Source organism: Bufo gargarizans, chromosome 1 (genome assembly GCF_014858855.1).
Source record: "Bufo gargarizans isolate SCDJY-AF-19 chromosome 1, ASM1485885v1, whole genome shotgun sequence".
Taxonomy (NCBI): domain Eukaryota; kingdom Metazoa; phylum Chordata; class Amphibia; order Anura; family Bufonidae; genus Bufo; species Bufo gargarizans.
The window spans coordinates 535,717,285-535,739,478 of record NC_058080.1 but is presented as its reverse complement, the minus strand read 5'-3'; the positions used below and the strand labels follow the sequence as shown (position 1 = coordinate 535,739,478).

General features: G+C 43.5%; 1 protein-coding gene across 2 annotated transcripts in view; it reads left to right on the top strand.

Moving 5' to 3' along the window:
• Positions 1-7,949: 7,949 nt before the first annotated feature.
• Positions 7,950-22,194, top strand: part of MSI1 (musashi RNA binding protein 1) — a 32,374-nt gene continuing 18,129 nt past the window's right edge. The window contains exons 1-7 of one of the 2 annotated variants that reach the window (XM_044289415.1): positions 7,950-8,079; positions 9,945-9,985; positions 10,246-10,327; positions 10,414-10,498; positions 17,743-17,784; positions 18,374-18,466; positions 19,834-19,882. In XM_044289415.1, the coding sequence (XP_044145350.1) occupies positions 8,021-8,079; positions 9,945-9,985; positions 10,246-10,327; positions 10,414-10,498; positions 17,743-17,784; positions 18,374-18,466; positions 19,834-19,882 (451 nt within the window). In that variant the 5' untranslated portion in view covers positions 7,950-8,020. The remainder of the gene's footprint in view (positions 8,080-9,944; positions 9,986-10,245; positions 10,328-10,413; positions 10,499-17,742; positions 17,785-18,373; positions 18,467-19,833; positions 19,883-22,194) is intronic. The other variant, XM_044289406.1, reaches the window with a different exon arrangement.

The following is a 22,194-nucleotide window of genomic DNA, read 5'->3' as shown; positions in this document are numbered from 1 at the left end:
CTATGTGTACACACTTACACAGATAATGCTATTAATCACTGATAATACCTCCCCTGTGTACAACGATCATTGACTGGCAGCTATCTATGTATACACAGTTACACAGAGAATGCTATCAATCACTAATAAAACCCTCTATGTACAACTACCAGTGACTGACATCTATCAATCACTAATAACACCTCCCCCACTAGCCATCCTCCGCACCAGACATTCCTTGCATCCAGTCCGTGAACAAGGTCTCGGGATGAGACCGAAACGTTGGCCTTAGCTTATTTTTCTGGATGGATAAATAAATAAACAACTATTTACTTAACTCGAGTGCCGCGGTTCTATATATTATACACTGATTGACACTACCGCTGAGCACCGGAACTAAGTTACGGAGTGCCGTCCAAACAACCTTTAAATATGTACAAGCAATTACACAGGAAATGCTATCAATCACTAATAACACCTCCCCCGTGTACAACTATCAGTGACTGACAGCTATCTCTGTATACACACTTACACAGAGAATACTATCGATCACTGATAACACCTCCTCATGTACCACTATTAGTGACTGACAGCTATCTATGTATACACAGTTACACAGAGAATACTATCAGTCACTGATAACACCTCACCCGTGTACAACTATCAGTGACTGACAGCTATCTATGTATACACACTTACACAGAGAATACTATCAGTCACTGATAACACCTCCTCTGTGTACAGATATCAGTGACTGACAGCTATCTCTGTATACACACTTACACAGAGAATACTATCAGTCACTGATAACACCTCCTCTGTGTACAGAGATCAGTGACTGACAGCTATCTATGTATACACACTTACACAGAGAATGCTATCAATCACTGATAACACCTCCTAAATGAACAAATTAAGTCAGAAAAAGCAGTGACATAAAAGTATCATCGGATGATCTGTGGCATATTTACAAGGGCAGGTTTTTGGGAACGAACGTTCCTATGAATTTGCCCGACACTTGGGCAGTCTAAACTCACCTTAAAGAGAAACTGTCACCCCAAAATGCAATGTAATCTGAAAGCATTATGTTCTAGAGCAGGAGAAGCCAAGCAAATTAATAAATATTTTTGTGGGAAAAGATTCAGTAAAACCTGCAATTTATACATTTATATCCCTACTTTTTCAACCACATGTGAAGAACTATCGGTACAGGGAGGAGGTGTCATCAGTGACTGACAGCAATCTCTGTATACACACTTATACACACAATGCTATCAGTCACTGATAACACCGTCCTCCTGTACTGATAGTTGTTTACAGAGCTGCAAGAAAAGCAGAGATATAAATTACAAGTTTTACTGAATCTTCCCATAAAACTATATATCAATCTGCTCAGCTCCCCCTGCTCTATGATATTCTGCCTGCAGATTGCACTGCATTTCTGATGACAGGTCCTCTTTAAGGAAAATGGCTTAGAAAGGATCATGAAGTATATGTCGGTCTTTAAAGGGGTCATCGACAATGGCGTTATATTGCTAGGATATGCCTTCAATGTCTTATAGGTGCGGGTCCCACGGCTGGGACCCTCACCTATATAGAGAACGGAGCCCCGCAAGTGAAGGATGGCGCACTGTGCATGCGTAACCGCCCTCCATTCATTTTCTAGAGGGCCGGCAAAAATAGCTAAGTGCTATTTCCATCGGCCTCATAGAAATGAATGGGAGCGGGGGCCACGCATGCGCAGTACACTTCCATTCACTTCTATGGGGAGCCGGCTTGGTGGTGGCTCGACCAAAGTCCTCCAGCCACCACCTTGCAGGGCTCCGTTATCGATATCGGTGCGGGTCCCAGCGGTGGGACCCGCACCTATAAGACAATGGGGGCATATCCTAGCGATATGCCCCCATTGTCCATGATGAGACCACCCTTATAAACATATAACCGTAAGCAGCATCATGGATTTATATATGCTTTATCCCTTACCTTGCATTATATTGTGTGCAAAGATTGCATTGTGTTCAATGGGATTTTTTAAACTATAGCTAAACGAGTGCTTTTTGGGCATGCTGGTACATTTTGTCACATGTTTGCTGCAGTTGATCCTCATTGACATTTAATAGCATTGAAAAACGAATGCAAAAACCATGAAACATTTCCTAGAACTGCTGTTTTGAGTAAAATGCCACCTGCGGTGAGGCCAAAATATGATTGCTGTAGTGACACAGTGACACTAACATGGTACATGTAAAAGTCCCCTTGTTTTACAGCTGCAAGATCTATTACTTTCTGCTTCATTATCTGGTCCTCAAAGTGGCATCTCGATACTACAGCTGTGTGCAGGGCACATTTTGGATGGCCCCTGTTTCCTAGGAGCCACCCTACCACATCAACCCCTATGGTTAACTAAAGCCACCTGCTCCTATTGGTAGTATTATTTGGTATTAACTGTTGATTATGTGCAAACTGTAGGAGAGTATAATGTAGACTCTTGAGGGGTCATTTGCTGCTTATTATATAGGTACTATATGGCAGTATTATATATAAGGGCTCAAATTATAAATCAGTCCATAACTGGAAAGTGGGGGGTCCAATTTTGCTTGTTGACCTGGGCTCTATTTTATGTAAAACCAAACCAGACTGCATGCTCATGTATGTTCATTTACACGTGAACATCCTTATACCACGTACATATACAAGAATGTTCAGGCCCACCATTAATTTTTGCATTTTGATATGGTTTTGCTCTTTTTTCTCTCCCCCCCCCCCCCCCTTTTTTTCTTGCTTCCCCGCTCTTTTATTTCAGATTTACATGAAATGGTTAAGTTCTGTCAGAATCAGCTGGTTTTATCCGGTCTCACCTGAACCTTAGATGACAAGCAAGGATCTTCTGATTGGTGCAGATGGTTGCTGAGGGAGATTTCCAGACAGCTGATTGGTGTGGATGCCAGGGGCGGGAAATTATGGTCCTTAAAAGCGGCGCTTCTGGGCCAGTTTTATCAAGACCGGATCGGCACCCCGCCCTCCCTCCCTATTCTTATTCTTTATGTCGCTTTGCTTTATTAGAGGGGCTGCATCACTCAGCTATTGCTGAGTGGATTTTCGGTAATTATTGGAATTTGTTATGGTTATTTATTTAATGAATTTGAAGTTTTCATTATTTATTCATTTATTTACCCATAATAAAGCATTTCAGCCATTTTGATTCCAACCCAAGGTGCCATGTCATTATTAATTACTATGGTTCAGTTATTAGGTCTGAAAGGGGTCATTTTGCCTCCATGTACGGTAACTATATTTCTATCGACTTCTGTTTCTGTATATGAATAATTGCCCGCAGTATCTTCCGCCTAATCACATTCAGGTCTCACATCCCAGCACCTAGTCTACACCTATTCTAATTATATTTGTGGAGGTAGAACTTAGTTGGGGGGTTCAAACCAATACAACAGACATAAATTGGAATGATGGATGTATTCCCGAGGGATTAGAGCTGGGGACAGTAACGATGAGTCAGTTGCAGAGATAGATGTAGGTTATATATGTATTTCTGGTGGGGGGGGGGATTGGGTTTAAAGAAGACAGTTTTTTTTCTTTTAATCACAAAGCATTGGTGACGAGAACCTCTGTTAATATCCACCAGAACTCCCACCCTTATATGTATTTTCCATCAGGATTTGCATCTTCCTAATGGTTTGCAAGCTCTTGCTACTCATGAAAAGGTGTATGGAAAGCTACAGCTTCTGTCACTACTGTTGTAAATAGCAATTCTCTCGAGGGGCTTAGCCTAGTGATGGAATAAGGGATTTGGTTTAACATTCTATTGAAAGCAACGTGTTATTATAAAAATCAGACCATGGTCATTTTAGATGTGATTCAGGCACATGGTGAACAAAAAGTGAAATTAGAAGAATTACAAAGTGCTACTGCTGCCATATTGTTATTGCAAAGCAGCATTGTGCACGAACACGAGATGTCTGAATGTCTGGGTTGTCAGCATTTGGGGGTTCTGAATTTTATGATAGCCCCTCAAAAAACTTTTAGTTTAAGAATCCTATACATCCTATGCATCCTCTGGCTGGAGATGGGTGTCCCCAGATCTACTCTCAAGGCAGAATATAGTATATGACAAGCTTTGAGCTCATCTTTTGGTGACTTCAGTTCAGTTTAAAGGGAACCTACCACTACAAAATGCAGTGCAATCTGCAGGCAACATGTTATAGAGCAGGAGGAGCTGAGCAGATTGATATATAGTTTTAAGGTCCCTTTAGACAGGACAATTTAGGAGATGATTGTTGAGAAGGAAGTGTTCGTTCCCAGCAATCGCCTGCTCGTCGGTGGAGGAGTCTGATGCATTTACCTACAGCAATCTCCTCCACAGTATGGGCAGCAGAGATCACTAATATCATCGCTCTTCCCCGTAAAGACTTGTATTTGGCCGGCAGCAGAGTGCGTGATTAAACTGCAAGATCTGCTGCCAGCAAACAACAATTTAGGTGCCTACACAAACTATTCAATTACCCGATGAAGGAGCATTTCGCTCATTCATTGGTCGTTGGCACCTTTACGCTGCCAGATAATGCTTGTTAGCTATCATCTGGCGGATTCTCGATAGGGAGGGGCACAATAAAAGTCTGCCGGAATTGCTTTGTAAAATGATTGGATGGTGTGTCTGAGGAGGTGATAGTACTGTAGGTCCCAGGGTCCGGGAACACTTCCCTTTAAATATATTGGTGTGGGCACAAAATCGACTGTGGTGGGGGTGTAATTCTGAAAACCTCTGGCTTGGGCTTCAAAATCGTTCTCCCTGCTTCTTACATGTATCTATGATAATCAGAAGATCATTTTTCCTGGACGTCCCTTTATGAAACTCTAAAACTGCCTTTACACAAGCCAATAATCAGCCATAATCTGCCCATGTTAATGTGTCGCCGATCACCCAATGAACAAGCGAAACACTAGTTCATCGGTTGATCCCCATGCAGGCACCACTGATCATGGCTTCTGGGCAGCAGATTGTGTGGTGTCTAAACAGCGATCTGCCACTTAGAAACACTGAATCTGTATGAGGACTTGGAATCCCAATAGCGATCCCTCGTCCTTATACAGTGAAGGAGATTGTTGCATGTAAATGCAGGGGTCTCCATTACTGAATGAGCAGCCGACTGTAAGGAAGGAACGCTTCCTTCATCACAATCGGCTGCAGAATCGTCCCGTCTAAATCCACCTTGTGTCACTTCAGAAAATAGCATTTATCATGTAGAGAAAGTTAATACAAGGCACTTACTAATGTATTGTGATTGTCCATATTGCTTCCTTTGCTGGCTAGATTCATTTTTCCATCACATTATACACTGCTCGTTTCCATGGTTACAACCATCCTGTAATCCAGCAGCAGTGGTCGTGCTTGCACACTATAGGAAAAAGCAATAGCCTATGCCCGTTGCCATGGTCCCGGCCACCATTTTGAGGGCAAGAAGAGGCATTGTTACAATGGGTCCGCAAAAAAAAAAAAAAAAACAGATGCAACACGGATGTCACATGGACATCATTCATATTTTTGTTTTTTGCAGGCAGCAAAATACATGCGGCCTCGTGTATGCACCCTAAATGTGCCACCTAAAATCCTAGTTGATTAGCAGCACATTGCCCTATGTGAATAGGGACGTGGAAAAGAGGAAACCGTACGAGGACAGGATCGTTCATCCTCAGACGTCCCCAATCATTGCTGCATGTAAATGCAAGCAAATGTTCCTATGACTGTTCGTTCCCAATTATTGCCCGCTCTATCCACCCATAAAAAGGCCCTAAGGCCTCTTTCACACTTGCGTTGTCCGGATCCGGCGTGTACTCCACTTGCCGGAATTACACGCCGGATCCGGAAAACGCAAGTGAACTGAAAGCATTTGAAGACGGATCCGGCAGCCATGGTAACCATTCAGAAAAAGCTAAACGTCGGATCCGGCAATGCGCCGAAACGACGTTTAGCTTAAGGCCGGATCCGGATCAATGCCTTTCAATGGGCATTCATTCCGGATCCGGCCTTGCGGCAAGTCTTCAGGATTTTTGGCCGGAGCAAAAAGCGCAGCATGCTGCGGTATTTTCTCCGGCCAAAAAACGTTCCGTTCCGGAACTGAAGGCATCCTGATGCATCCTGAACGGATTTCTCTCCATTCAGAATGCATTAGGATAAAACTGATCAGGATTCTTTCGGCATAGAGCCCCGACGACGGAACTCTATGCCGGAAGAAAAGAACGCAGGTGTGAAAGAGCCCTAAGGCGTGGGCTGTATGGATGATTATTTTATATCACAATTTATAAAATGGAGTAATATTGAGTTTTAGTAATTGAGTAATATTTTTTAGGATGGATCACGTGCGATCGTTATGTGATTGTAAGACAATTTATTTATTTATTTTTTTACTGGTAAACTTTACTATGTAAAGTAGTTGAACAGTTAATCAAGTTCTCCATGATACAGTATAGGCAAAAAACTAACAAGAACTACTAGTTTGTGATCAGTTTGGGACACTGATCAGCTCTTGGTGATCAATAGCTTAAATATAGAAAGTCACATAAGCACAAATTAGGTATTTATTTAATAAATAATCTTTTATGTAACGTAGGCCTATTTAATTAATAGAACTTTGCATTCGGCTACAGTCACACGGACACCGGCCCATGTGCGTTCCGCAATTTGCGGACCGCACATGCCGCGGCTGTCATAGTAATTGCGGACACGTTCTATTTTTTTTTGCGGGGCCTTGGCACGGAGCAACCGATGCAGACAGCACACTGTGTGCTGTCCGCATCTTTTTTGGCCCCATAGAAATGACTGGGTCCGCACCAGTTCCGCAAAAAATTGCGGAGCGGATGCGGACTCATTCATACGGTCGTGTTTATCCTTAAGGGCCCGGTCACACGTTCAGGTTTCTTGATTCAGTTTTGGAAGCCAAAATCAGGAGTGGATCATAAACGCAGAGAGGTGTTGTTTATCTTTTTCTTCAGACCCACTAGACCCGTGGTGGCAATCATACTACTCTGATCCCCGCTGATGGGTTCCGACTCCATCGCTCCCCCACCGGCCCTGCCATTCCTAGGTCTCCCCGTGTCAACATCCTTTTTTTGACGTGGGTCGCCTGATCGCTGCAGCTACTGATTGACCATAGTGGTGGTGTGTCACCCACATGGGCACATGACATGCCACACAGGTGACACATCACTGCTGCCGCGGTCACATGACCAAAGATGATGTTGCCATGGGACCTGTGAAGCTGGTGCGGAAGCGATGGAGCTGGAACCCAGCAGCAGGGATGAGGTAAGTACGATTGGAAGAAAAAGTCACCAGATATGAACAACCCCTTTAAGGACTGATACCACTTTTCTTCTTTGAATTCACTTCTGGTTTTGGCTTCAAAAAATGCATCACGTGGCCGTAGCCTAAATGGGGAAAGAAATGTTCTTATGTAAAAACCAGTATGTGGTGTAGCTGGTGCTGCCAGGCTGGACACCTGCTGCCCCTCTCCAGGATCCGCACATACATGGTATATGGCAGGTGTGATGTCCTGGCTGTGCCCTGCGCAGGATGAGCATCATTTTATTAGAAAAGTTTGGCCAGCCTTACAATGGCGCCCATTAGAATGCACTGGTGATGCCAGCACAGCCGGGCAGGGCATGGTGACAGGTTACTGGAAGCCCCTTTTTCTAGGGCTTGTGATTCATAGTTAATGCTTCATATGAAGTCCGGGAGGAATGTCATCCCCACCCCCACCGCATTTCCAGTGGCTTTAGGGACAGTCAGTGGCAAGCTGGCTCAGTAAGGGGGGGTGGGGGCAGGTGTCTGGGAGGGCTCCAGGACGAGGGGCGGGGCGCATCGTAGCGTGAGGGCGTGGTCTAATAGAGGGGGGCGTTTCCTTTTCGGATAAACCGCTATGTTCTGTCCCAAAGGGGGGTGTGGTAGGGTTTAATGGGCGGGGCCGCCACGCCTCCTTCCATCCTCTTGTCCCGGGAGCTGCCTCCGTTCTCAGGAGCCGCCAGAGACCGAATGGAGACAGAAGCGCCCCAGCCCGGACTGTCGCCCCCGGACTCTGCGCACGATCCTTGGTAAGGAGCTCAGCCCATCCGTATGCCCGGTGCCGCCGTCTTTCCACTGGGATCTGTGCCGTACTGGCCTCAGAAGGGCATCTTACGTGGGGAGGTACCTGGATACATGGGGACCTTATGTGCAGGGTCTGGGACGTGAGTAAAAAGAGGCCACAGCGGCGATCGTTCTCCTGGGCCATTGGTGCTGACCCCCTGGAGCGATGCAGAAGGAGTGATGTCCAGGGCAGCACTTGTGACTATGGCTGCCAGCTCTCTGGAGTCTCTGGTTCAGCTAAAGTTAAGTGGCACTTTGATTATTGCCCCTGACACTGGCATGTATTCAGTGTGCCAGCTTCTAAATGTAATATTCCATCATCCTGATTATTTCTGTGACTGTGATGTTCCCCCATCATGGGGCTGTACCCTAATCCCTGGTGCTGATCATGCAGGGCATCACTCCTGCTCTACCTTCCTGATAAGTTTCTGGTCCACACTTCTGCTGGTGTAGGTTATAGCTTATGGCCCCTAGCAGTGTCTTCTGTAAAGTCACAAAGCTGTGGAAAATGTCATAGTCACCCAGTGATCGCTCTGATGGAGGGATACAGAGAGGAAGGGGTGGGGGGGGGGGGGGGGGGGGGGGATCATGTGCCTCTCAAGTTTCCTGGTGGTCCCACAAGTCAGAATCTGTACTAGTTTCTGAAGTCGTCTGATTATCTTTGCTTTATGACTCAATAATTGAATATCTATCTCATGTCTATATATCATATCTATCTATCTCCTCATATCTATCTATCATCTATCTCATGTCTATCTATCTATCTCCTCATATCTATCTATATATTATCTATCTATCTCCTTATATCTATCTATCTCCTCATATCTATCTATCTCCTCATATCTATCTATCTATCTCCTCATATCTGTCTGTCTATCTATCTATCTCCTCATATCTATCTATCTATCTATCTATCTATCTCCTCATATCTGTCTATCTATCTATCTCCTCATATCTATCTATCTATCTCCTCATCTGTCTATCTATCTATCTCCTCATATCTATCTATCTATCTCCTCATATCTATCTATCTATCTCCTCATATCTGTCTATCTATCTATCTCCTCATATCTATCTCCTCATATCTATCTATCTATCTATCTCCTCATATCTGTCTATCTATCTATCTCCTCATATCTGTCTATCTATCTATCTCCTAATATCTATCTATCTCCTCATATCTATCTATCTATCTATCTATCTATCTATCTATCTATCTATCTATCTATCTATCTCCTCATATCTATCTATCTCCTAATATCTATCTATCTATCTCCTCATATCTGTCTATCTATCTATCTCCTAATATCTATCTATCTCCTCATATCTATCTATCTATCTATCTCCTCATATCTATCTATCTCCTAATATCTATCTATCTATCTATCTCCTCATATCTATGTCCTCATATCTATCTATCTCCTCATATCTATCTATCTACTGAAGTGTGGCAGTCATTAATGGATTTAAGAAAAGTCTATAGGAGATTGAAGCCCTTTTAGAAAATAGCCCAGATTGATAAACTTTGGGCAGGTTTCCTTGTCCATGCCTCCTCCTCTCTCTCCCCTAATGTAATATCCTTCACGATATACCATATTACAATATGCTCATTTCAGTCGGTTGGCGCGGCAGTAGCTCTGAGGCCCTCTCGTCATCTGCCGCTCTTGCCCCAGGTTTTCATCCAGGTATTTTCCCGGTGCCCTGACATTTCTCCTGAAGACGACTGTTCACGTCGCGTTATATACACCTTCACACAGATAAGTTATGACTTAGCGTTTGCCTTTTGTTTGTCTTTCCTGACGCTTCTTCTTGTTCCTTTTTGTCCTTCCAGCAAAATGTTCATCGGGGGACTGAGCTGGCAGACTACACAAGGTGAGCAGGGGATCATAGCACCGAGTGGGGTGGGCAGAAGGCGCGGGTTCTGAATTGTTCGCACCCCTGTACTTTTTCACCCCTATTTTCTTCCTTGTGTTCTCCACCCTTTTCTTTCTTTCTCCCTCATATGTGCACCCTCCCTCCATCGCGTTCTCTCCCTCTCCCCTTTGCTTGGACACGATGTGATTGGATTTTCTGGTGCATTCTGGGATCCGTCTGCCTCGCTTGGTTGTGATAGGCTGCTCTTGTGTTTCTAGAGGGCCTGCGGGAGTATTTCAGTCAATTCGGGGACGTGAAGGAGTGTCTTGTCATGAGAGATCCATTGACCAAGAGATCCAGGTGAGGTCCGGTGTAAACTATGGATTTGATGTTCTGGGTCCTAGGCGTACGCAGCTCAAGGGTCTTTTTTCTTTGCTCTTCATTAGGGGATTTGGATTTGTCACTTTTATGGACCAGGCCGGAGTGGATAAAGTCCTTGCTCAGTCAAGACATGAACTGGACTCAAAGACGGTATGGAGACCCTTTCTTCACTGAACTGTTGTCATATGGAGTCTGTGTGGAAGGATACATGTGTTTTACGTAGAATGTTGCAGAGTTTGTCCTTACGAATTATCTGTTGTATAGACGATGGCGTTGGAGTTGTGGACAATATTTCACAATGTGACAGTGGATCATCACTGAGGCCTACGGTCTTCTACCCAACGTGATTCTTTAGAAGTTTGGGTACAGACAATGGTTCACACTTGCGCCGACTGTAGCTGAATTACAGCCAGTGCAAGGTTCATAGGTGATCTTCAGCTTTAGTGGCGCGGTGGCGTCAACTGCTGCAGATAATACGGACTTGCTCGTCATTTGTGTGAAAAGTAAAGTATCTTTTTTATTTAGCAGGCAAGCAATTTAGACAGCATGTGGGGGAAAGCAGGTATGATACTGTGTTGTATAGGTTGTGTCATTCCCATTAGTGATGCCACATACTAGATCACTAAAAAGAACCTAGCTAGACTGCTGTGTTCAGTACTGGAGACCAGATCTTAGAAGGTCGTCAGTTCGTACAACTGCTTTCTTGTCACATACCCATTAATGTCTCTTAGCTTTTTAGTTATTTATTCTATCATTTATTTTTCTTCTAAGATTTCTATGTTTGTGTGTTCGCCTTATGACCGTGTGACCTTGTTATGACTTCAAATCAATAGTTTATTCTAAATCGTTAGTTATCAGTAGTGGTTTACTACAGTGTTTTGTTGTTTTTACCTGTTTTCTATACCGTGAGCAGCTGTAGATCCTACACTACACGAATGACTTTCTGGGTATCCGTTTTTTTTTCTTTTCGTGATTCTCCATCAGTTCCTTTTACTTGAACGTTTACCATATAAATAGACTGGCTAACTTCAACTCCCATGATACCTAGCAGTATTCCGAGGATGCGGCAGACCTGTCATAAGACAATACCTGATGGGACACCAGAGACTTGTGTAATTATTGGCAGGTGAACAACAAAATAACGCAATTTCCAGAAAATTTCAGATCTATTCCATTTATACGGTGAAAATACTAATGTGGGGCTGATCTCGGCATAGACCACGGAGGTGAGCAAGGTTAGAATCGCATCCATTAAGTCTCAGGGAAGAATAGACCGTGCAATTCTTACGAAACATTTCAGGTGGCAGGAGGAGCTTTCGTCAGGTTGTCAGGATCATTAGAACTTCCCCCTAGAGGATTTACAATAGGCAGAGATCTGTGCACAGGGATCAGTAGGCTTTTGTCAATATCAGTATATGCGTTACAGTTTTCTGTAGACAGTCATTTATTTATTTTTTTACATTTTTATTTATCCAGCAACTTCTATACCATTATAGTTCCAACATATTCTGCAGCACTGTACAAAGATTGTATTCTCGTGATACCACTGTAAAAAAATACACTTGTTATTGATATATATATATATATATATATTTTCTATATATCTAGATGGTTGTGGATAGATCAGATTTTTTATGATTTCCTTTTTTTGTCTCTTATTATTATTGTTTGGAGCCATGTAACTTGTGCAGCCATTCGGGTAACTCCCTGGCACTTTCCATTCAGTGCGTCCCAGTCGGTGGGCTCTTGTTTATCACGAGAGCTGTGTGGCACTGGGGACTGTGTCTCTGCAGACACAGGGGGAGGGGGAGCGGTGCAGCTCATGCTGCTGTCCCCAGCTCCTTGGATGGGAAGTTTCTTTTGTTACCTGGGAGGGGACAAGTGTGTGTTTCATACAAAGAACAGTGGGAAACAGAAGAGATGCAAATGTAGACACTTTATAATTTACCCGCGGTTGGAGGGTCTGGTTCGAGCTCTAGAGGGTTAAGTTAGCAAAACTGGGGGAGGCCCACCATTTTAAATGATGCCTTGACATGGACTGTGATGGAAAAGTTTTCATTGTCAATTAATTGGGGTCTGGCAGCTCCCGACTACTTGACTTGGCTACTGTTTGAAGTATATGAGGGAGTTTTTATTGTACTCTATCAGTTATGGTAAATTCCATGAATCAGTCATCAGTGTGTTGAACGAACCATAATCACGTTTTTCATCTTAGTGTGTATTTTACAAAGCTTATTTACTTTCACACTTGCGGCAGAGTATTCCGGCAGGGAGTTCTGTCGCCGGAACTGCCTGCCGGATCCATCAAAACGTATGCAAAATGATGGCATCTGTCATCCTGATCCATCTGACAAATGCATTGAAATCCGTCTCTCCGATGTCATCTGGAAAAACTTTTCAAAATTTTTTGCGGTCTGAGCATGCGCAGACCGCAAAAACTGATCAGTTTTGACGGAACACTCAGGGCCGGATCCGGCATTAATGCATGTCAATGGAAAAAAAAAGCCGGATCCGGCATTCTGGCAAGTGTTCCGGAATTTTGGACGGAGATAAAAGGCAAAAAGACTGAACTGAAGACATCCTGATGCATCCTGAACAGATTGCTCTCCATTCAGAATGCATGGGGATAAAACTGATCAGTTCTTTTCCAGTATTGAGCCCCTAGGACGGAACTCGATACCGGACAAGAATAACGCTAGTGTGAAAGTATAATCTTCTCCTGATCAGAATGTATTATGAAACTTTTTAATGTTATTGGTTTTCAGAATACATATATTGTGCAATTTAGTATATATATATATATATATATATATATATATATGTACCAAAAACACAGGAACAGCCAACATGATTCTTTAACCATTTCCCACCCTGTCACCCTGCAGTTTAAAAAAATAAATACAAACACTTTAAGGCTTTTTTGTATCTGTAGTGTATATAATGCGCCTATACTTTTACTAACAGTGGACTTCTACCAGTATAAGGCATGTTTTACTAGGGGTTTAACCAAGATAGTTTTAGGCTCTCTCTTTACGTGTATACCTGTATCACTGAGGGCTTCCATACAGTGTTGAGTGTGCACAACATGGCCGATTCTGCCGTAATTATCTCTGGATTCGATGCTGCTGGACGGGTGTTATCTGGAGGCTGCTGCTTTGGTGAATTGTACTTTTGATATTTTTTTTTTAAGTCGCATGTAGATCACTACCTTCTATGTGCATGTAACAGGACCCATGTGGGAATGACGTTTTTTTTTTTTTTCTTAAGTCCAGAATGCCCTCTCACGCTGTCTCTGTCTGTCTGTACCCTTCCTGTCTCTTCTCCGGCTACTGAATGCTACAGGTGTCTGTGCCATTTACCTGTAACAATAGTGACTTGTGTTTAGGGATGTGAAATTGGTGCATTCCCTCCTGCTCTGAGCGGCCGCTTTCTCCGCTAATAGCATCTTCCTGGCCTTTGCTGACATAGCACAGAGGAATGTCATGACAAAGGGGTATTGTTGGGATATTCTATCTCCTGTTTTGATTTCTCTCCCTTGATGCCCAGAAGCACAAACATTCCCCAGTCCATGGCGAGTCGGTGAGGTCTGCCAGTCCTGACCCTGGTGTCCAGGTAGCAACCACCATATCTTACAAGCATCCATAAAAACTCCTCATGTAACTTGTCATTAAAACGAAACTTTGGGAAAGACATGTAAACTGGCCCATAAATTTACTCTCAGCAAGTAATTGCAGTGATCCGACATGAAAAGCTGTTTTCCGTATGAAATGAGCAGCGCTCCTGGAGTGAATGTTTACAGTAACCATGGCGATGAGGGTGTCACCGGGCTGATATAGGATCCGTACAGGCACATATATTTTGCTACAGCGTCCACTGATGTCATGAATCCATCTGATGAACAGTTTGTAATTAGTTTTGACAACTCCTTTGCGTTATGTGATTGTCTAATTTACATAAATAGCTTGAATTCTTATTGCAAAAACATAATTGATTCATCATTTAGTAAAAAAGGCAAACCCTGGTGTGAGCTGTCTGTCATCCATGAAAAGGGTATTCCCATCTCGTATACGGAATATACACCGGATAAGCTAGGAATGTCTAAGATGGCAGTGCCCCTTTAGCTACATCAGATGTTCAAAAATCCATGTGCTGTTTAGATGCATTTTTTATATATTTTAGTAGAATCCTGATATGAAATATTCTAGAGGCAGCACTAGATTTTCTTCTGTTGGTGAATTTATGTTTTCAGAGTTTTTATAAAGGGTAATCTTACTTGGAAGGGGGTGAGTCCAACCGCGAAACGCATTGTATCCACACCAATAAAGCTCACTTCTGGAGTTACATCGGCTGTACTCGGCAGCGCTAGTTTTTATTCTGTTTTGTAAATTATTGGTGAATTTAAAAGTTTCCAGAGTTTTTATGATGGGCCTATGTGGTCTTGGGTGGTAGTTAGCATCATTTTTTAATGTATAGGGAGTCATGTTAATCACCAGATAATAAAACCAAATTAATAGACATTGGCGCAGATTCACTGATGTACCCGTGCCAAAAATCTCTCTAAAAGAGTGGTGCAATTTGGCGCATGTAAGGTTTTTGCTCCCCCCCCCCCCCCCCGACATGCTTGAAAAAGGGGTGGACTTAGAAAGTGGGCAGGACTTAGTGGGGAAACTGGGCGGGCTTAAGCTGCACCATTTTACACCAAAATTTCAGCACAATTCTGGTCTTAAAATAAGCCAACCAATAGTTGGGACAGAGTCAGAAAGACGTGTCTCTCCCTGCACCAGATTTATCCTCCAGCCGGAGCCCCTGTGATAAATCTGGTGCAGGTCTAGGCAGTCTGTCTAAGGCCTCATGCACACAAACGTATTTTCTTTCCGTGTCCGTTCTGTTTTTTTTTGTGGACCGTATACAGAACCATTCATTTCAACGGGTCCGCAAAAAAAACTGAAGTTACTCCGTGTACATTTTGTTTCCGTATGTCCGTATTTCCGTTCCGCAAAAAAATAGAACATGTCCTATTATTGTCCATATTACGGACAAGGATAGTACTGTTCTATCAGGGGCCAGCTGTTCTGTTCCTCAAAATACTGAATGCACTCTGATGTCATCTGCTTTTTGCGGACCGCAAAGTACATACGGTCGTGTGCATGACGCCTAAGGCCTCTTTCACATGGGCTTCGCGGGTGAGGGCCGGATGCGTTCAGGGTGCATTTCGGGAAACCCGCGCGAGTAGGCACGCAATTGCAGTCAGGTCTGCGATTGCGTTCCGATGTTCAGTTTTTTCCGCGTGAGTGCAATGCCTTTTGCACGCGTGTGAAAAAAAACTGAATGTGGTACCCAGACCTTCACTGAAGTTCGGGTTTGGATTCGGTGTTCTGTAGATTTTATTATTTTTCATTATAACCTGGTTATAATGGAAAATAGCATTTTTAATACAGAATGCAAAGTTAAATGTCAAATGAGGGTTAAAAAATAATAAAAACATAACTCACCTCATCCACTTGTTCGCGCAGCCGGCATCGTCTTCTTGCTTCTTCTTTCAGGACCTGCAAAAGTACCTTTGAAGACGTAATCGCGCTGACCACGTGGTGAGCGCGGTGACTTCAGCGCAGGTCCTTCTGAATGAAGATAGAAGATCCTTTTATCTTCATTCAGCAGGACCTGCGCTGACGTCACCACGCTCACCACGTGGTCAGCGCGATTACGTCTTCAAAGGTACTTTTGCAGGTCCTGAAAGAAGAAGAGAGAAGACTATGCCGGCTGCTCAATCAAGTGGATAAGGGGAGTTCATTTTATTTTATTTTTTAACCCCTCAAGGCACATTTTACTAAGCATTCTGTATTAAGAATGCTATTGTTATAAGGGGAAATGATATAGTGAATAGACTTTAACGGGGTCCGGGATTGCTCATCCCTATCATGTCCTTAGCAACCATGCGTGAAAATCGCACCGCATCCGCACTTGCTTCCGGATGCTTGCGATTTTCACACAGCCCCATTCATTTCTATGGGGCCTGAGTTGCGTGAAAAACGCAGAATATAGAACATGCTGCGAATTCACGCAACGAACAAGTGATGCGTGAAAATCACCGCTCATCTGCACAGCCCCATTAAAGTGAATGTGTCCGGATTCAGTGCAGGTGTAATGCGCTCACCTCACACATAGCACCCGCACGGAATTCTCCCCCGTGTGAAAGGGGCCTAAGGTCTCTTGTACACGACCGTATGGGTCCGCAAAAAATACGAATGACGTCCGTGTGCATTACATTTTTTGTGGAACGGAATAGCTGGCCGCTGATAGAACAGTACTATCCTTGTCCGTTATGCGAACAATAATAGGACATTTTCTATCATTGAACGGAATGGAAATACAAAAACGGACGGCATACGGAGTACCTTCCGTTTTTTTGCGGATCCATTGAAATGAATGGTTCCATATACGGAACGCAAAAATCGGAAACTGAAAAAAGAGGCCTGCTGTGTTCACACTTCAGTCAGTTATTTCCATCAGTTATTGTGAGATAAAACCAGGTTTGGGTCAAAAACACAGAACAGGAGCAGATCTTTCCATTATACCTTATCTCTGAGTAGGCTTCACTACTGGTTTTGGCTCACAATAACTGATGGAAATAACTGAGGTGTGAACTCAGCCTAATCTTACGCCATCTACAGGATTAGTAAATCTGGCCAATTTTAACCATTGACTTTCAGTTTGATTTTTTTTTTAAAAGACCCATATGTAAAAAGATGAAAATAAAATAAAAAGATGCTGGTTTCTTGTTCAGCTCCTACAGTATCTAAGCACACAGGTCATGTAGTCTAGTTTACGATACTATGAACTTTGGGCTGTCTACAGCACAGAACTGTACATTATATAATACGATCATTAGCTGGGCCCGGAGGTTTTTGTGATGTTTGCACATAAAATACCGCAGTTATTTTAATAATTCATGATACATTTTATAATGTATGTTGTGTAAATCTGTGTAGGGGGCAAATCCTAGGTTGCTGTATATGTGCACAGTATTTTTCCTGGTATGGTCAGCACTACTTTTTTTTACGGCATTACTTATTTTGTCATTGTATAGATGTTTAGGGAAGCGCCTGCAGAGTACGGCTAAGTTATTGCTTACCTCTCTGCATATAGCCACAATTTTTTTAAGATGCGATTTCGGTGGGGACCCACATGTCTGTTGTGTTTCTAATTGGTCACTAGTCAACGGGGTTGACAATTCCTTTTATGTTACTCAGTAGGTTTTACTGTCTTTGTCTCTCGCTCTACAGTTTTCTAGGCATTAGTCACGTTTATATATTACATCTCAGTAGGCCTTTGTTCTTTGTAGTTCTTTCAGTTGTCCCAAAAAAAGTTTCAAATCTCCATATTTTCATTTTCAGATTGACCCAAAAGTGGCTTTTCCGCGCAGAGCTCAGCCCAAGGTGAGTTCAGTATTCTCAGTATGTAGCTTTCCATTGGCAGATATTACTAAGGACGGGAAAATTGGTTTATTTCAGAATTCCTGGAAGCAGCGCGGTGGAGTTAGTTGGGGACAGTCGGTTAGAGCAGCAGGGGAGAGGGCTAGGAGGGAGCTGTAACTATTGGAAGGAAATCGGCTTACGTCCAATAACTAGCAGGTGGATCAGAATTGGGCCCTGCAAACACCGGCAGAACTGGGTTAATTCCCTTAAGTAGTTTGTTGACAGACGGCATCTTGGTGTCAGAGCCAGGAAGCTTAGCACCAGGGTAATTAGGGGCAGCTGGGAGACCCTCAAACAAGGCTCATTTTATTACTTGCTCTGATTGTTTTTGTCTTATGGTTTTATGTGATGTATGTCTTTATATAGTCGCTGGATTCATTTCCCTCTGCTCTCCCTATAGCAAAGACTGAGATTTTCACAAGAACTAGAATACTTTTCTGCACACTCCATAACCTTCCAGGGATCTAGGAAAAATCTGTCATGCCTGACTCCTGTCCTCTGGTCAGTCTCTTGCCCGCACACGTCATCTAACTACTCTTAATTGTTACAGATGGTGACAAGGACAAAGAAGATCTTTGTGGGCGGACTGTCAGTGAATACGACTGTTGAGGATGTAAAACAATATTTTGAGCAGTTTGGAAAGGTGAGTCGGTATTGTGGGAAGGGGGGTGGCCATGTTTTATGTCAAGCAGATCCCAAACTTCCAGGGCGCAAATTATTGACAGAGCCGTTTAGTAATTAGCCGAAAATCCATCATCGCGATAATGGCGGCCTGTGGTCTCTATGACAGCTGGGGAGGCATTCTTACCCGCGTCAGTAAGTCGCTGGTCAGCACGTGGGGAGATTTGGCCTGTAGATTTGGGGATTAGGTGAATAAAGCAATAGACGTTGTTGTTGAAAAGAATTGGTATATACAACAGGCATATTAAAAGTTGCAGTTCTGCAGCGATAATCAGATTATTGCAAAGTATGGCTTCTCTTCTCTGACCATGACACCTGAGGATAGCCCTCCCCCATTCTAAACCCCTCATAGACACTGACGAACAAGCCTTGTTATAAGGCGATTAGGTCCCCATTTAATTAGGAGGTTGGAGGGATCATTGGATGACTCGGATTTCTCTCCCATCGGCTGCAGATTATCTACCACAGTGTAGTGAGGGAGGGGTGGGGGGGTCGTTGTGCATTACACACGTATGACAGGAGCACGCTTTATTGCTACAAGTATTTCTAGACTGTGATTGTGTGGTTCACCTGTGCGCACACACTGGTTGCAGAATAAAGTACCGTACGGCATCACTTGTATTCATGTAGTGTGTTTTGTCATTTCATTCTTGCTGCTTTTATTTTTCTTGCCCACTTTTGTCTTTGTTTCTTCTTTCTACATCTCTGTCTCTCCTTGCATCTCCTACTCCCTCTCCCCCTGATATCTGGTGGGGCCCTCCCCCCTCCCCCCATCTTTTCAGTTGCACACAAAAGCTTTTGCCTCTTTCCCTCTCCCCTGCGGCTCAGGACATACTAAGCTGCAGTCATAGTAACAGGACAGGGCTCCCAGAGCCTCTGATTCTCCAGGGAACCAAACGGTTTTCTTTGAAAGGCAAGAAACTGTTTGACCTGATGAGTAAATAAATATCTGCGAGATCTTAGAGCCTGGAACTAGCAGGACACACAGAATTCCCAGAACAGCGGTGTTTCTCGGAGCTCCATTTTCTCCCTGTGCACCTCATGCTCTTCTGTTCTCTGTGTTCCCCCTCATTCTGAAGTCCCTGTGTGGCCTCCTGCTCCTTCTTTTCTCTGCTTGCTCCCTGCCCTTCTCTGTAGGCCTCCTTACCCCCTATTCTTTGCACAATGCCCCCCCCCTTCCCCTTCTCCTGCATGCTTCCTCTATGGGATCCACCTGTGTCATTTTCAATCGACTGAAGTGTAATCGTTCAATTTTAACCCCTTTTTCACGCCTAGGCCGATACATTTACATTGGACTGATTGCCCCCCTCTCCCCGTTCTCTCGTACAGGTTGATGACGCTATGTTAATGTTTGATAAAACAACAAACAGGCACAGAGGTAAGTCTCCTTGCCTTTAGACATGGAACAGCAATGTGTCCACCCAGATCTGCTTCTTGTGATGTGATAATCCTCTTTGCAGAGGCTTGTGTGTGTATAAAAATGGTAAAGTTCCTGGGGATGAGCGTTCAGCATGTGGTCCGTGCTGAGCTGGACACAGCCTCATTGTTCTCCCCCTTCCTGACTCTGAATACCTGTCCATCCTCTTTCTGCTGCCTGCAGCCTCTCCTGATATCCAGTCTCCGATTTTCTGGGTACACTAGGGCGGTGCGGTTAACTCGTGCTGACAGAGCATAGATAGATCCACTGGTTGAGGCCAGTTTATACAGATCTTTATCTGATCAGTCACATGGTAAGGTCATCAGGCAGGCATCGCATTTACAGGCTCCCCTTAGGGCAGAGGATGAATTATTGGGTACTAATGCAGCTAACGTGCAATACGTAAAACCACAGATTGGACAATGAGGTATCTCCACTATTGTCCATAATACTCTTTATACATTTCTGCATATTCTTCATTAATTTGATTTCTGGCCTTATACTTACAACCGTATTTTTATCAGTGTGCTACCCACATTTTTAGCGGATGGCATACGTACCTGTTCATTTCTGCAAAAAAATAAAAAGAATACTGTACAGATGTCATCCGCGTGCTGTCTCCACCCGTTCACAAATGATAGAACATGTCCTATTCTGGTCCGTTTTGCGGAAAAGAATAGTCATTATTAGTGATGGGAGAGCGGAAAAACGCGGATTGCTGTCAGAACATATCTGTATTGTGCAGATCCGTGGTTTGCGGACCGCAATACGGACACGGTCGTGTGCATGAGGCCTTCAACTGGTCTTCGGTGTCTAAATGATCTTTTAGTTGCTACATTGAGATCAGTCCTCACTAGTGTCACAGAGATTTTGGTTTCTCTTGTGTTTTTTTTGGCCATTAAAAATGGGATCAGATCCCAGAAGAGAAAACAAGAGAAACCATTTGTAAATGAAAGGTTTGGGAACGTTTTCCCATGTTAACTTGTTAACTGTTCTGAGATGCATTCCTCTGTTTCTGGTGAGAAAAGACTTGAAACGATAAAGTAGGACAAACATACATGCATTTGTACAAGTACATAAGCGCAGACTAATAAATATGTATATCAGCGTGTCGGCTGTTGGACAGTCATGTCAGTCACTGTCTCTAATTGGAAAAGACAGCTTTGTGACATCCGTCATACCTTGCTGTAACGTGTTAGTATTCCAGAAGATGACGGCACACAGGTTAGTAAACGCTGCTGGATATCACGTGTTTTCGACATGTTCCAGCCTGTTCAGTAATGACCAGTTCAATTTAAAAGCATCATTTTCTGTTGTTCTGAGCTCACACATGCTGTGATATCGGACACTTGCCCAGAACTGACTGTGATAGAGCAACATGTACACGCATCTTAAAGATCTTGAAGGCCTGTGTCAGGAGAACATCCCTGTTCTTATGCCCTATGGACATCATAGAAGGGGGGGTTTCTCCAGGAGAAATGTTTAGGTTGCTACAATTTTGCCCATCAAAATCATCTGTTTGCCAGGATTACCCGATTGCCACCAGTCTGAAATGGGTTCTTCTGCCATCTACATGCCATCAACCTTCTATATCTTCTATTAAAAATTATTTAGACCCTGTTTCTCTTATTCATGTGTCATTATGGGGTCATTTATGAAGCTGATTTACGCCTATTTCAGGCGCAGATTGCAGTGCACATCTCATTTACCGTTTTCTACGCGTGTTTCAGGGTAATCAGTGGCACATTTACACAGACCAGTTTGTTGGAATGTTTGCTTGTTAATTGGACTGATCCTTGGCCCCGTGTAAAAGGGCCCTAAATGAGAAAGGTGGTTCTGTCATTTGTAAGCAATATCTGTTACTAGGCTGAAGATCAGATGTGACAATCAGGCTCTTAAGGGGGGAAATTGTATATTGGCCTATTACTGTTCTTACATGAGATCTTATAGAATAAGGCCTCATGCACACGACCGTTCCATTTTTTGCGATCTGCAACTGCGGACAAGAAAAGGCGTTTTCTATTATAGTGATGGCAATGTGCGGTCCGCAAAATGCAAAACGCACATTGCCGGTGTCCTTGATTTGCGGACCGCAAAACGCCTACGGACGTGTGAATGGACCCTTATGGTGCAGTCAGTAAATAGAGATGCCCAAGTTACATTTGCAATAGGCATCGCTGTTTTTTTGCAAGAATGACAGTGCTTACCCGATTGAAAGCAGTGTCCTTCTTGTTGTATGACCTTTCAAACCAATCAATAATAGTATCTTAAAT